The sequence below is a fragment of the Phocoena sinus genome, chromosome 4 (assembly GCF_008692025.1).
Source record: "Phocoena sinus isolate mPhoSin1 chromosome 4, mPhoSin1.pri, whole genome shotgun sequence".
Lineage (NCBI taxonomy): Eukaryota > Metazoa > Chordata > Mammalia > Artiodactyla > Phocoenidae > Phocoena > Phocoena sinus.
In genome coordinates this window covers 63,610,393-63,627,283 of record NC_045766.1, presented here as the reverse complement: position 1 = coordinate 63,627,283, position 16,891 = coordinate 63,610,393, and the positions used below count along the sequence as shown (strand labels likewise).

The 16,891-nt window shown below is 39.3% G+C and overlaps 1 protein-coding gene across 10 annotated transcripts in view; it reads left to right on the top strand.

Moving 5' to 3' along the window:
• Window positions 1-15,191, top strand: part of TBCCD1 (TBCC domain containing 1) — a 28,944-nt gene extending 13,753 nt beyond the window's left edge. For 7 of the 10 annotated variants that reach the window (XM_032630963.1, XM_032630959.1, XM_032630962.1 and 4 more), the window contains 3 exons: window positions 9,345-9,411; window positions 14,033-14,275; window positions 14,672-15,191. In XM_032630963.1, the coding sequence (XP_032486854.1) occupies window positions 9,345-9,411; window positions 14,033-14,275; window positions 14,672-14,944 (583 nt within the window). In that variant the 3' untranslated portion in view covers window positions 14,945-15,191. The other 3 variants (XM_032630965.1, XM_032630966.1, XM_032630967.1) reach the window with 1 other exon arrangement.
• Window positions 15,192-16,891: the final 1,700 nt, after the last annotated feature.

The window sequence follows — 16,891 nt, the reverse complement described above, 5'->3', positions numbered from 1 at the left end:
TTCACTAAGGTCGGTATCCCAGGCACAGTTTGGTTGGGGGATGGGAGCAAGTGGATACTCAAGTATTAGATTCCTTTCTTTTAAGTAGCTTAAGTTTAACTGGAAGATATAAGACTTAAATGAATGAAAGATCATATATAAGGTCAATCATACATGGATTGGTTTTAGTTTTTAATTTACTTCTCTGCACTATACTAGTGGTTCTCAAACTGCATTGTGCATCAGGATCATCCAAAGAGCTCGTTGAAAATACAGGTTTCCTGGCTCCACCACTCCACAGGCAGACGTGCAAGGGTGGACTCCTAATGCTGGTCCATGGACTAACGCCAGTTTTTGTCAGAATTTTCCTAATCCATGGTAAAATGTGAAAAATAAGTACAGTGTTTTAAAATAATGCTAAATTTAGTCAGTTTAGAATACTGTCTTTTATTCTGAAATTACTTTTTACTTTGGGGGTACTAAAATATTTTATTTTTAATAACATGCTTGTGATAGTAGATGGTTATAGTTTATTATGTCCACCACAAAATTTTATTTCAAGCGTTTTGATCTTTGAACTCTAGAAGCCAGGGACACGCTATATATAAACCATATATAAAGATTCAGAAAACATCAGTGTGGGTGGTCAGAGATTTATGGAGAAAATAGAATTTGTGTTGGACCTTGAAAAATGAGCAGAGTTTGGAGAAGAAGTGAGGGTTGGGCAGCATACTTTTAACAGCACTAGAGGAGCAGATGTGGAAGCAGAAGCAGACTTCAGGTATCCTGGAAATCAGTTGCTGAAACAAGATTCTGGTTATGGATAATGATATTTAAACTTGGATGGGTAGATTAAGCCAGATTATGTAGAATCTTGAATATCAGGCAATAAAGGTTAGATTTAAGTGGAATTAACTAATAGGAGCCATAAAAGGGTTTTGAACAATGGAATGAAAGCCATTTCATTTATTCAGGAACATTTATAGAATGCCTACAATATGCAAACCACTTTATTAGATGCTATGGCAGATTTAAAAATGTGATTGGCACATATGGAAATCCTCTACTTAGATCTGAAAGAGGGAAGTCAGGGTGATATTACAATATTCTAGACTAAGAAACTGGACTAGAGTGGAGATGAAGGGGGTGGAGACCAGAAATACTTTGACAGGAGGCTAGACTTGGTGCAAGATTTTGTAAAAAAGACAAGAAAATTAACGATGACTCCAAAAATTGGAGCCCAGTTTAGAAACATTTGATCAGTTTTCTTCTGGACAGAATAGCATGTACAGCTTAAAAGTAGTGGATGTTCAGAATAAGTAATTATTGTCTATACAAGTATTTTGGGATTTAATTAAATTTTATTTGTTAGAGATATTAGGAGAGGAAACATAGTACTGAAAGATGGAGGGGTGCTTCTTCTACAGCATTGTCCATTTGGGAGCTGGAGCTAGTTTGAGAAAAGGGTATCAAGTTCTTTTGGAGGATGTTTACATGAAATGTCCTATATTCTGATAATGTCTTGGTCCTTGAGACTTAGAAAAACTATTACTTTAATAATTGGATTCCATTTGCTTGGTATCAGTCTTTTTGTTTGTTGTTGTTTCTTCTGGTTGTCATTATCTTGGAAAATTAGCCATTCTAAAAATATTTCTATTTCTGATGATCCAGAACTGTGATTTGATGTGTAAGTAAAAATGCTTATTTTAATTAGATCTCTTGGTTTTATTAGATGTTAAAATTAGTGTTCTTTGGATAGCTGTGTCTATATTGTAGTGGAAAGTACTCTGACTCAGGAATTAGTACAGATCATGCCACTTATTGTGTGACATTGAATGCGTCATCTGACCTGTCTAGCTCTTAGCTATATCATATATAAAGTATATTTTCTACCTGATGAGATTGATATAAAAGTTTAATAAGATAACTTATAGTAACGATGTGTGTGTAAGACACTGTAGTGGTGTGTGCTGTACTGTGTGTAGTAATGTGAGTGTAAGGCACCCTGCTTAGTGATGAGTTTGTGAGACACATTTTCTGGGTGAGATTGTTTACCCACAATATCTGAGACCTGCCCTGTTAGAATTAGCTTCATTCTAAGAGAAATTGTTGAAAAAAAGACTTGATCCAGCCATGGTATTTTCTGGATGCATTCTTGTGGCATATGGATTAAGGAAGGAAGTATATAATATATAATTACATAGTTGCATTTAGATTCTTTAAAACAGTTGCTACCTGCCAAAAATATAAACATCAATAACAGTCACAACTCATGCTTTACCTGGGAATCCACTGTTGTAATACTGCTGTTATCTGTTACAAACATTCCACCTGGTTTGTATCTCATGGATTGAGCCACCAGGATACTAATACTACAGCTCAGTCATTCTCAATTTAGCAGAATAGTGCTGATGACCATAATAATAGGTAATATGTATTGAGCACTTACTATGTGCCAAGTACTGTTCTAAGCACCTTCTATGTATTAATTCATTTATTCTTCCTAATAGTTCCCTATCACAGATGAGGAAACTGAGGAACCGAGAGATTTAAGTAATTTATCCAAAGTCACACAGGAGCCAGGATTCACACCTAGTCAGCCTGGTTCCAGAACTTGGGTTCTTAGTGTCTTTACTGTTTTCTGTGAACTACTGTCATTTATAATATAATCATTATACTGATGTGATATCAAAATGGATCATTGGAAGAATGTTCTTTTAAAGCAATTCTGTTGTTTGGATGCTGGTAGTATTTAGATGGCTAGATTTTCTTACACATATGAAAAGCTTATACACATGTGTGGAGTCTGGAATGTGGTAAGCATTTAATAAATATTGACTCTGAATCATAGCATGTGCAAGTGATGAGATCCATGATAACACTAGAAACCAGCAAGAGCATGCAATTTAACTTTGGGAACATGGGAAGACAGAAGAACTATTGAATAATTTGAAAAGAAACTGCAACACGATCCTTTTAAAGTGATAAGATGATGTCATTTCCCTGCTCTGTCCCCTCTAATGGGTCCCCATCATACTTGGAATAAAATATAAAACCTTCACAGTACCTACCAGGCCCTCTCTGCCTCATTTTCTGCCATTCTTTTCCTCATTCACTTCCCTCCCACCATACTATAGTGTTAGTCATTGCTGTCCAGCCAAACACCACCAGGAACGTATCTGTAGAATAAAGTTGGATTTTATTACTCATTACAAGGAGGGAGAGAACTAGTTTCATCTCTATAAAAGCGTGTTTAAAAGAACTGATAATTGGATTTTGGCTGTTAGGTGATTTGGGGGAGGAGTGTAGGAAGCAAGGTTTTGTTGTGGGCTGGATGCAATCTGGAAGTAAGGGTAATTCTATGATTTGGTATTGTAATAATTTTTATATTAAAGAGGAGGGAATAAAGGGGCTAAAACTATAATTGTAAAGAAACAGCAGTCACTCATTAGCCAGGAAAGGGTGATGCTCGGTCATTTTTGTGGTTTGGACCACAAAATAGTTTTGTTTTTTGTCTGGACCTGAGATATGATTATGGAATGAGTTTTTTTTTTTTTTGCCTTGATCTAGCATTGTCCCATAGTGGCCTTGTCCCCTGTTGGTGTGCTATGGGATTATTTATGTTCAACAGAAAAGCAGCAGGCCAGATCCCAGCTACACCTAGGCCTAGCTGATGGTGCTAAGCTAGCTCCTGGCTGTCAGGAGCTTCTCTTCTCTTGCTTATCCTGAATATGTTAAATATTCTCTCACTTTAGAGCCTTTGCACTTTTTGTTTCCTCTGCCTGGAATGTTCTCCAGATATTTATTTTGCTTAATCCATCACTTCATTCAGATCTCTGCTTACGTGTCATCTTAGGCTTCTGTCCATCCTTTTTCTAAATTAGCATTCCAAATACTCTTGTTTTCCCTACTCTGCTCTATTTTTCTCCAAGGCACTTACAACTACTTAAGTTCATATACATGTTTATTTTATTACCTATCTCCCCTACTAGAATATTCGGTCCACAAGAAGCACAGACTACATAGGTCACAATATGAATGGCACCCTCTAGAATCATGCAGTGCAAACCTGCCCGGGCAGAGACCATTTCTCTTCTCTTTACACATTTATCCTCATCAGTCAGAACACTACCCAGCATCACTTGGTCCTCAGTAAATATCTGTTGAGCGAATAACCACAGTAGAACAAAATATATAATTACTGATAAGTTTTTACAAAGAGGGAATTGTATCTGACCAATCTTTTTTTTGGTGGTGGTGGTGGTGGTGATTCAGTGTATAGAACTGAACAGAGCAGTTATTCGGAGAGAACGAATGGATAACTAGAAATAATTTAACATTTATCCCATTAAAGTATTTTATAATCACTTGGAGTAAAATTAATGTGAATTAGTATTGCTACATTCTTTTTGCAATTTTAGGGATCAAAGGAAGCAGTTCCAGGTACTTGTGGAAAACAAGTTTTATGAGTGGTTGATTAATACAGGACATCGTCAGCAGCTGGACAGTCTTGTGCCCCCTGCAGCAGGCTCCAAACAAGCAGCAGGATAAGACTTCCTCATCAAAACACTGGTAGGCATTTATAGTGGAGAGCACTTAAAACAAGTTCTTTGGGGGACATCTTACAAGCATACCAAAAAACCACACAGAATATTATGTTACCAACTACTGCTGATTTTTTCCACCGCTCCCACCAGCATATACAGATTTTTACATACCCATATATACTACATTTTATAGTGAGAAGGTCAAGCAAAATCTTCAGGTGGAGCCTATAGAGTTAGGGGCAAATATAATAGCCAAATTTGTCTTTTTTGTCTCTTGCCTGGCACGAGTTAGACCGTCCAAAGCTGTTCTGTACTTCCCCATATATGGTTTTAAGTTTTACCCTTTCTGACACATTTTTCCTCTTTCCCATAATCCCACACATAAATCAATTAATAAATTAGCTAATCTTTGTTAATTGTACATATGGGCATTAATAAATTACCAGAATTAGTCCAAATGAAGATTTGAATACTAAACTCTAGGAGACCTACAGATTCAGTAGAAGAGAACATGGATACAGGCAAATTTATTGGAAGTTATTTAATCCAAACACATAGTATTCTTTTTTTTAATAGAAATTAGCTTATTTTGCTATTTTAAAGTATCTTTAGAGACTAACAATAGAAAAACACAAAGGACATAAATAGGTAGTTCACAGAAAGATACTTACAAACACAAAGATGCTCACTTTCACTTAAAATTAAAGAAATGTAAGATACTATTTTTCATGTATCACACTGGCAAGGTTCAAAAACATAGTATACAACACTGATAAGACATTTCAGTTACCTCTGGGGAAAGTGTAAATTTGTGCAACCTTTTTGGAGGATAGTTTGACAAAATCAGAATTAAAAATGCACACATTCTTTGACTTTGCAGTTTCACTTCTTCGATTTATCTTACAGGTACATTCATGTATGTAAAGATCTGTTTAAAAGAGATGTTCAGAAACTAACACAACATTGTAAAACAACTATACTCCAATAAAAAATAAGTACATACATACATACATATACAAGAGATGTTCATTGCAGCATTGTTTGAAATAGCTGTAGGCTGGAAACCAGCCAAATGCTCCCCATTAGAGGGCAGGTGCCTAATGAACTGATTCATCCATGCCACGGAATGCGTCTTTGAAAGGAATGAAGCACACCCACATGCGCTGATCCTGAATGACCTCTAGGGGGTGATGGTGAAAGCTGGCAGGGGGCATAAAATGTTGCCTCGTGTGTTTGAAAAAAGGAAAGGGATAATCACATATTTTTATGCTAGTTATATGCCTTAAAAATTTCTGAAAGGATATAAAGAAATTGTTAGCAGTGTTCGTCTTTGAGGAATGAGACTGGGTGTCTAGGGTAGGAGAAAACTTACTCTTAATTTTTATTGAGATATTCACATACCATAAACTTCACTTTTTTTTTTTTTTTTTTTGGTGGTACGCGGACCTCTCACTGTTGTGGCCTCTCCCGTTGCGGAGCACAGGCTCCGGACACGCAGGCTTAGCGGCCATGGCTCACGGGCCCAGCCGCTCTGCGGCAGGTGGGATCTTCCCTGATCGGGGCACGAACCCGTGTCCCCTGCATCGGCAGGCGGACTCTCAACCACTGCGCCACCAGGGAAGCCTAAAACTTCACTTTTTTAAAGTGAAGAATTCAGCAGCTTTGATTATATTCACAAGTTTGTACAATCATCACCATTTAACAAATCGAGAACATTTTCATCACCCTAAAAATAAAGCCCGTATACATTGACAGTCACTCCCAATTCCTCCAACTCCCCATATCTCCTCTGCCACCTGGTCCCTGGCAACTTCTAACTTCTACTGTTTGTCGCTTGAGTTGTCAGTTCTGGACATCTCATATAAATGGAATCATACAATATGTGGCCTTTGTGTCTGCCTTCTTTCACTTAGCATAATGTTTTCAAGGTTCATCTATGTTCTAGCATGTGTCAGTACATCATTCCTTTCCATGGTTGGATACTATTCCATTGTACGGATATACTGCACTTTATTTGTTCATCAGTTGATGGACATTTGAGTTGCTTCCACTTGTTAGCTATTGTGAATAATGCTGCTATATGTACTTTCGTGTACAAATTTTTGTGTAGAGATGTTTTTATTTCTCTTCAGTATACTATGCAGAGGAGTAGAATTGCAAGATAATATGTTTAACTTTTTGAGGAACCGCTGAACTGTTTTCCAAAGCTGCGTAAACTTATTCTTTATTTTTCATATATTGTTTACATTTTCAAAGTGTGTATTACTTTTTATAAAAAAAAGAATTTTATAATATTTAGTTAATAAATACTGAGATTAAGAATTGGAAATCTGATGAAGATTATACAAAGGAAATGGGAAATATAAGAGGATAAAATCTTACTTTAGACTAACCCCACAGCCTGCTACTTTATGTCTATGTATGAACTTCTTTTCTTCTATTATGAACTAATGTGACCCTCAGAGAAAAGGAATGTAATTAACTTTTAACTTCACATATTTTATCACTCTAAATTATCATCTGACCGATTTATGTGATTTTACGAAAAGGATTTTTTCCTATTTTTACACGGTGATAGAAAGTTAGTTTTTTTGTTTTGTTTTGTTTTTTTCATATTCAGGGCCCTGGAAACAGGAGGATGAATGCAAGATGGTGCACGTGTTGAAACTAAACTGGGAAGGTGCTGTTGCTGCTTAAGAGACTTTGGGGATTTTTCTTCCTATTTAAGACCTTCCCTTAAGTTTCCTTCCAATGTCATTTGCTACTGTTTACATTGAATTTTAGATAAACTTCTATTATATAAACATATAGTTTATAGAATATCAGAAGGCTCATTTTGTGATGCTAAAATGAAAAAGTTGATGAAGGCATTGTATATATGTTAATATTAAAGTGATTGAGAATAGGTTTTATAGTTCTTTGTAACTATTTAAAAGGAAATTACTACTCCTTTTAGAAAAGAATTGGAATGAAAGTATGATTTTTGGAGTATAAATACAGCAGGAAAGATTTTATATAAAGATATTTTAGTTCTTAAAGTATGCAACAATTAAACTATAAAATCTTTATTTTTCATTTCACTTTCTGCTTCAGATTTTCAATAAACAAACTCTAAAAAGTAATCTTCTCCTTTCAGTAAAAAGATAAAGCTTTACTTTTAATTTTAGAAAAGATTTCCAATGTCATTCTGTGATGTTATATCAAAATAAAGTTTACATTTGATGGGAAAGCTATGTTCTTTAAGATAAAACAGTTACCAGTTTAATGAATCTGATTGCTGATAAACATTGTTTCATATGCTTTTTGGCCATTTAATTAGTAATTATATCTAAAAGCGCTTGACCTCTTATTTCTAAAATGAAAATTAACCCTCAGAATGTGTTTTAATTATAATTGGAGTTTTTATTTTAAACTTGCTTGATGAAATTCAAGCAAGGAGAGCATTACCAAATAAAGAAACACTGGAATAATAGAAGTGTCTTTTTGGAAACCGCTATTGTTTAATGAAATTAATGGTATTAATTAGATACTTTCTTTAAAGTTTATAAAGTTCAGAAAACTAAGCATATAACTTAATACTTTGTAATTCAACAGTCTTCATATCAAGGCACATTTGTCATTTTCTGGCTGACCAAAATATACTTTAGGGGCATCCCATTTATAAAAATATTTGCTGGAGGCTTTGTTAAGGGGAAAGATGAGGAAGTTGGGCTTTTGAGAAGACTATATTTGACCAGGAAAATTAAAATGGAGAACAGTTGATTTGTTGTTTCTTTGAGTTTCAGTAAGATGTAATCTCGTTCCTAAAATCAGAGGTATATGAAGCACCAAAAACTGTTCCCTACACAGGTTCCAATATGATATCATGGCAGAGAAATGCCACCTAGCAGGTGGCAAGTTGGGCTTAGCTAAACCTTTGCAAATTCAGGATTTGCACAGTAACTTTCTGTCTCTCGGGCTACACATTGTACCACCCTTTCTTGTGGACTGGATCTTTTGGGTGTATGTGTGTGTTTTGAAAAAATTTCACACTTAAAGAACAGTGGCAGGAATGTAAATTCCCACATGCCTTTTGTCTAGATTCACCAACTGTTAACATTTTGCCACTTTCACTTTACCAACCCTCTGTATAGTGTTACTATTTTATTTTTGCTCAACAATTTAAGGGTAGGTTGAAGACATCTGGGACCTTAACTCCTAAATATATTAGCATGTATTTCCTAAAACCAGACATTCTCTTACATAGTCGTAGTACATATGATTAAATTCAGGAAGTTTAATAATGGCTCAATAGTAGTACCTAATATATAGACTGTATTAAAATTTTCTAATTATCCCCAAAATATCACTTGTGTTGACTTTTTTCCCAAACACAAGATCATGCATTGCCTTTAGTTGTCATGTCAGTTTTATTGCTTTGGAACATGTTTCACTTCTGTTCAGAATTAGAGGGTGGTTTTTTGACTCATCTCCTGCAAGTTCTTTTGAAGAAAAAAAGACATGGGGGATTTCAAGGTGGCTACTTGCTAGAAAACCAAATTGCCCAAGTAAGAGGAACTTTTCTGTTTTCAATTTTGAAAAATTTGGCTGGGTTTTGGTGTCTTGAGTCAGCAAAGTCTATAATGCAGCAAGGCTTGGTAAGCATTAAAGAGGGTACTGAAGCTTTCCTTTATTTCATAATCCTGATTGTTTTTCTAGAAACCATCAATAGCCTCTAAATGACTGACTCAATTTTTGGATCCTATTCTCTTGACTAAGCAAATGTTTGATTTGAAACCAACCCAGTATAAATGTCTCTGTGCCTCTAACTCTCTGTAGCTATTCCTGGATTTCAGCACTGGGGAAACCAATCTATGCACCAAAAATGTCTAAAGCTGGAACCAAGGTAAGTAAATGGTCATGCTGATTTCTAGCCTACCCACTTTTTCACCTAATGATACATTGAAAGAAACATGGAGAAAAGCTTTTGCTTCTTCACCTGGAGGTGAGTATGATAGTGGATAGAAGGCTGGGATTGATTGAAGAAAAGATTAAGGAATGCTTATTTTATTTTCTATTCTAACAGAATTACCAAATAATTTATTAAGGGTTTATCTTCATGTGTGGTACTTGCTATGTTGAATACTGTACAGGTATGTAATGTGTAAATATCGTCATGATTTCTGCCTTCCAGCAACTAATCTCTGTATTTCCACAGGCATAAGACATGCAGATAAGAGGATTATATGGAGTAGAAAACTTTCAGTGTTCAATTAAAAATCTGTCTTTTGAAATTTAGCATCAACCGTTAATATTCTAAATGGCCAAAACGGATGGACCAATCAAGTGAATTAAATCCTACATATCCCCTTCATTCAGCAGCTACTCTTATCCCTTTTCCCCAAAAAATTGTTTACTTACTTTAGGAAAATTGCCTCTAAAATATGTGATTCACGATTGTTGGACTGGAAATTGATTCTCTTTGGGAATGAGGGAATATACCTTCATTCTCTTTCTAGTTCTTCACTGACTGTAGGTCTAAAGCAAAGCCTCTGGTGCTTGATTTTTCCACCTAATGTTTTACTGTGTAAATGTTCAAGCCCATTGAATCTTAAAAGAATAAGTAAGAGATGGTAAATGAATACTTGTATGTCCCTTACTTATATTCTCCAATTGTTTACATTTTGCCATATCTGGTTTCTCTCTGTGTCTCTCTTTCTCTTTTTACTAAACCATTTGGAAATAAATAGCAGACTTCATTATACTTTTGCCTTAAGTTTTTAGGCATGTATATCCTAAAATCAAGGGCATTCCCTTATAAACATCATATCATTATCAGGTCCTCCAAATTTATCAGAATATAATACCTAATATTTAGACTATATTCACATTTCCTCCAGTTGCTCCCAAAAATGTGCTTCATGGCTGGCTTTTCCTCTGATGTGGGATCCAGTCAAGGGTCATGAATTTCATTTGGTTGTCAAGTTTCATTAGCCTCTTTTTTTTAGCCCCTTTAATATAGAGCAATCCCCCTAGTTTTTGTTGCTGTGAGACATTGGCATTTTTCAAAGTCCAAACCCAGGTGTCTTATAAAAAGTCCTGACATCTGGACTTGTCTAATTGTTTTCTCATGTTTAGATTCATACTAACCACCTTGGCACAAAAACTACATAGGCAATGTCAGGCACTTTGCATTGCATTTTTTCAGGAGGCACCTGTTAACTTGTTGCATAACTGGTGAGTGCCTGTTTTTTTTTCCCGTTTGGAAAATAGAACTAATAGTCGTATTTGCATCCAGAAGGTTTGGGGAGAAAAATGAGACAGGGTCTTTAGTGCTCTGAGGTTTTTGAAAAATATGCCATGAAAATCCCACTAAAAAGCATCTGAAGTCCTTAGAGGGCTATCCACGTGCCTGGAGGGAAGGTGGTTACAGAACAGCCCCACTTTCAATGGTTTCCAGTGTAGGGATAATGTACTCTTTTATTTCTTGTAGCTGGTCTGTTCACTTAGTAAAAACTTTTGCTTGCTAAGCCAAAGGAGATAGTAATAGCAATTTATCTTTTACTTTTTTATTTCTTCTCCCTTTCTCATTGTCTTGCTAGCAGTTTAATCAGAGGAGTTATGGGCTGGGCAAAAGCAATGCATTTTAATAAGTTTGTTCTTGTTACCTGTGGAATAGTCAAGACATTTTCCCCTCTGCTATATTGGATTGGTAGGCTATTTTTCAAAAAATTAACTTGACAATTAGAGTAATTTTGTAATAACTTCTAGGAAAATCTCCTGCACATTTCTTAGCCTTCTCTACAAAACTTTTTGTCCAAGAGTCCCAACTTCTCAGCTGACCGTAAAGTGGATTTCATGGTCTTCTACAAATGGAAATTGAGTAAAGGTGCAACATTCTCTGGGCCCTGAAACTTGGAAGGTCTGCTACTGAAAGAAGAGCTTGGCCCTGGAGCTCAGTAATGGTTCTGTGGCAATGCTAGTGCTTTGTTTCAGCCTTGGGATGGTTGGCTGGTCTGCTGGAAAGGTGGACAGCAAGGAAAAAATCATATATATTTCCACTTTTCATATACTGAAATCAGTCAGGTAAGTGTGCAGAGGGTAGTAAGTGTGAGAAACAATGAAGGAAGAAAGATAATATTAATTTCCCATGGCATATCCCTTGCAGAGCCTCTTCTTTGGTGAATAGTTGGCCAAAAACCAAAGGTAAATTTAATTAAGTTTAGAATCTATCAATTCTTAGAGAGTTTACCTTGATTTTCTTAAAGATCTTCCCACAGGTTTTGGGAAAAGCCTCTGAGATTCAGGATTGGTCTTGTTCCATTGCTGAGAGTAAATGGTATATTTTGAACAGAGTTAGCTGTGCAGGTAGGAAGACAACAGAGGGAGATGAAGTAAAGTAAAGTGAACAACAGATTACTAACCAGGAGTCTGCACTGTTGTCCACTGGTTTGCCTGCAACCAACTTGTAACTAGCTAATGACCTTAGGCAAGTCATTTAACTTCTTTATCTGTAACAGTTGTAGCGAAAGCTTATTGGAAATCATGAGGCAGCTATTAAAATTGCTCTATTGGCACTGTGCCATCGGACCCTCAGAACAACCCTCTACAGTGCATAATGTTACCCAGATTTAACTAGTGGTGCTGCGATTTTGTTTTCTCACCTGTACCACGTATCTAAATCTGTGCTGTGCTAAAATGGGAAAGGGAGCGGGAAGAGATCAAGATGACTGTGGGAAGGGAAGAAAGGAGGTGAAGTAGGTGATTTAGGGGCAGGAAGGGTAAGGAGCCTTTTAGGGAACAGGAAAGGGAAGAGTTGAGTAATGGGAAGGGCAGGAAGGAGAAAGTTTACAGTGGAAGGAAAAGCTATTAGTAGGTTGCTATGTAGAAAGGCTCACCTGCCTAAAAAAGAATGAGGCCCAGCTGCGAACTATTTTTAGTGTCTTCCTTCATTCCCTGCATCTAATTAGTCACCAAATCCTCATTTCTTGTGACTGTCCTCATGGTCATTCACATTGCAGTTGCCTTTGGTTGGTCCTCAGCATCTCTCACCTCCGCCCATAGCAACCAGCTATTTCTAGGTACAAACCATTACATTACATTTCCCACATCATCACCAGAGGGATTCTAGCATGGCTCTTGTGTCACTTCTGGCTTTATTTCCTAACACTTCACCTCATGCTCAGTCTGCACCAGGCTTAATGAACTAACTACTTGTCCCTATAGTGGGCCATGTCCTTCCACTCCTTTATTCCATTAAACGAGCTGTTCTTTTTGCTCTGCCTCTGGAAAACTCCCTACTTATCCTTCAATCCTTGCCTCAAAGATCCTCTCCTCAAAAATCTTCTCCAGACTCTAACTGGCTCTGTCTGCTTCTTTCATCTGAAATGGCTGACATGGTTTTTCGCCTTCTAAACGTGCAAAGCAAATTAGCCACAAGGTGGCGGCACAACACCAGGGAATTAACTGCTCAAATCAATGACCCCTGTGATTTCAGTTTAAATTATAACCTGGCATTGATCTTGGATGTGGAATTACAGAACAAGAAGGGACAGACTCTGTGGTCCATTTGGTCTAGTGGTTTTCAGAAACTGCATCATGAATCCCTGGGACTTCCCAGGAACTCTGTTGCCTGTTTCAAACAGAAAAGTTTTATTTTATAGCCAGGGCTTCAAATCTAGTCCAGTCCTTTCATTTGACAGATGGGAAGCTGGAGCCCTGAGAGGTGGCTTGACTAAAATAGTAGGGCTGATTGTAGAGATGCAGCTCTAGAGCCCAGGCGTAGTATTTCCCGTTTCTCAGGGCTGCATATTTCCCAGTGCCATCACAGGCTTCAGAAGTTTACCCCAAAGATTGTGATGCAACTTGGTAAGAGTTTGAAGCAAAGGACATTCTTGCCTTATCATTTTGTTACTTTGCAACTACTTTGTTGGCAACGAAATAATAATACAGAACATATGATATATTTTCATGTCTGTATGTTCTATATCCATCTAAAATAAGCTCTAATGCTAAGGTCTGTGTTTTCTTTTTCTCTGTATATCTCTTCCATATCACCTAGAATGGATTTCTGTATTTGGAACTCACTCATCTTCATCTAGCATTTGTTGAGGGTTTGTCAAGTGCAGGGTATAGAGGTCCATAGCTGAAATAAGGCTTGGTCCTTGCCCTTGGAAGAAGTCTAGTAGGTGTCGGTGGGAGAGACAGATAGAAAAGTGGAAAATTTATTACGTAAGTACAGTGAGAAAGAAGCCATGAGCCTGAGTCTGAAAATGCTGGCTTACAGCAGAGCATTCTTTTGTTTTGCTTCATTTTAAGGCCTCAGAAAGTGCTCATTCCTGTTGTTAACAACTAAAGTTGTCTGCCAGAAGGCAAATGTTGTGAGGTATGGTAGAACTAGATATTTCCTCCTCAAAATGGAGGAGAAAGGAATTCTAAAGTGGGGAAAGTGTTCTTAACTTTCATTTTTCTGTGAACACAGCCACTTAACCCCTCAGTTTTTCCACTTTGTTTGCCCTGTGCTCTAGATTACTTTCTTTGAAGACAAAAACTTTCAAGGCCGCCACTATGACAGCGATTGCGACTGTGCAGATTTCCACATGTACTTGAGTCGCTGCAACTCCATTAGAGTGGAAGGAGGCACCTGGGCTGTGTATGAAAGGCCCAACTTTGCTGGGTACATGTACATCCTACCCCGGGGCGACTACTCTGAGTACCAGCACTGGATGGGCCTCAATGACCGCCTCAGCTCCTGCAGGGCTGTTCACCTGGTGAGTCTGCAGAGGATGGGCGTGCTCCCTCTCTTTCCGTCTCTTACCCCCTACCCTGCCATTTTGCTTTTACGTGAAAGAGTTTTCTTAAGATTTTCCCACCTCTTAATGGGTGGTTGTCTCTTGTTGGCTGCTGAGGCTTCAATAAAATCTTAGGTCAGTTCATCACAAGACTATGTGACTTATTTCCATAGTACTTTCTCTACCTCTTGTATACTTTAAGGAATTGTTTTTCTTATTGAACGTCAGCTGTTTCAGTCAGTGCACAGTGGGGATGGGCGTTCAGATCATCTCACTTTCAAGATGGTGGGTCCCAAACCTCACTGTTCTCTGAGTTCCTGGCCTGCTGTTGATTTTGCTAATGTTTGCTGTTCATTTCCCCCTTTGTTTCTTTAGTCTAGTGGAGGCCAGTATAAGATTCAGATCTTTGAGAAAGGGGATTTTAATGGTCAGATGTATGAAACCACCGAAGATTGCCCTTCCATCATGGAGCAGTTTCACATGCGAGAGGTCCACTCCTGTAAGGTGCTGGAGGGTGCGTGGATCTTCTACGAGCTGCCCAACTACCGCGGCAGGCAGTACCTCCTGGACAAGAAGGAGTACCGGAAGCCCGTCGACTGGGGCGCAGCTTCCCCAGCTGTCCAGTCTTTCCGCCGCATTGTGGAGTGATGATAGGGATGCAGCTGTAAGCGTCTTCCTGGGGCCAAATGCTGGCTGGCCTTGTCGTCCAAATAAGCATCATAAATAAAAACAATTGGCATGCATTCCACTGTTTACTATAATGCCTCTCCTTAAACACTTGTAGGCACCAGTAAAGTAGTGCCCACCACAGCAGGCAGTTACACAAAGCAACTCATCCTTCAGGTTATATCTTTGTGCCAGACGAAATGGGACTGGATTAAAAGGTTAGAAAATCGTACTGCCATGTGGTGGTTCTTGTTGCTTAAGGTCTGTATTAATGGTGCACTAGGAGGATGCGGAATTCGCGTCTCCTCACAACTAGGGCACCTATCAGGCACCGGTTGGGGGCCACGGACACCGAAGGGGATGGGAGGAACCCCCAGCAACCGGGTAGGATGTGGGGCAGAGTGAGGGGGGAGGAGTAGTGGAGGCAGGACGGGACTGGCGCCGCTGAGGGGCAGCTGGGGGAGAGAAAAGGATCCCACGCCCAATGGGGGAAATTGCGGGACCACTGGGAGGGCAGAGTATCAAAAGGGAGCGTGGCCAGGTTTCCCCTGTCCACTTGGGCCCCCAGGAACCTGTTGAGATCCCAGGCCTGATCCTCTGCCCACCTAGGCCCCCTCCAGCCGTGCGGGTCCTGAGGGAGTGGGAGGGAGGGAAAGGGGAGCAAAGGTAAGGCCGTACCTCCAGGACCGGCACCCCTGAGGGGCGGCTGGGGTAGGGGAGGAGTTCCTACACCCAGCGGGACCCACCCACGGTTAGGGGGCCAGCGGGACGGGGGAGACCCTGGGGGAGACGGTGGGGGAGGGGCACGGAGGAACGTAAGGGAACGGGGCCAGCGCTTTCCCTGTCCACTTAGGCACCGGGAAGCCTGTTGGGCTCCTGGGCCTAATCCTCTGTCCTCAGAGCCTCCCTCCTGCTGTGCAGAACCCAAGCCCCGCCCCCTCACCCCCACCCAGGGCCCCACCTCTACACTCGGTCCCCCTCCAACGCACGGGGCCTAAACCCCACCCCCACACCCTCACTCAGCGCCCTACCTCCAAACTCTGTAACTCCTCATTCCAGAGGCCCTTCTTTCCACGTGCGGCCTCTCCCTTTCTGCGCAGGTCCTGAGCAGAGGCCCCGCCCCACCTTGGCTGTGCCCCGAAGGCCTTTTCCAGCTGAGTCTAGGGTCCTGAGCCTAGACCCCGCCCACGCTCAAACGTCACCGCCCCACCTGCCTAGGTCCTACCCCACCCTAAACCCCACCCCTGCCTAAGTTCCACCCCCCGTCTAAACTCCACCCCCATAGCCAAGGGTTGGTTTTTTTCTCTTTTAGATTGGGGTTCTGTTTTGCCTTGTTGATTCATTGCTGTTGATTCACTTATATTTTGATTTTTTCTAATCTTTTATTTTTCTAATTTTATTTTATGCTTTATACTTTGTTACTGTTCTGCTCCTTCTGGCTTGTTCCCCCCCCCCCTTTTTTTTTCTTTTTTCTGTTGTGGTTTTATTCTACCTTGTTGCAGTTGTTTCAATTATAGTTTTATTTTTCCTAATGTATTTTTTATCTTTCTAATTTTATATTGTTTTTTATTCTTTGTTATTGTACTGCTCCTTTTTTTCTTTTTCTTTCTTTTTTTATTTTGCCATGCCATGCGGCTTGTAGGGTCGGGCCTGAGCTCCTGTGGTGGGAGCTCCAAGTCCAAACCACTGGACTAACAGAGAACCTCAGACTCCAGGGAATATTAATCGGAGTGAGGTCTCCCAGAGGTCCTCGCCTCGGCACCAAGACCTGGCTCTATCCAACTGCCTGCAAACTCCAGTGCTGGACGCCTCAGGCCAAACAACTAGTAATACAGGAATACAGTCCCACTCACACATACACACACAAAAAAAATGAAATGACAAAAAATTACGTTACAGATGAAGGAGCAAGGTAAAAATCTACAAGAC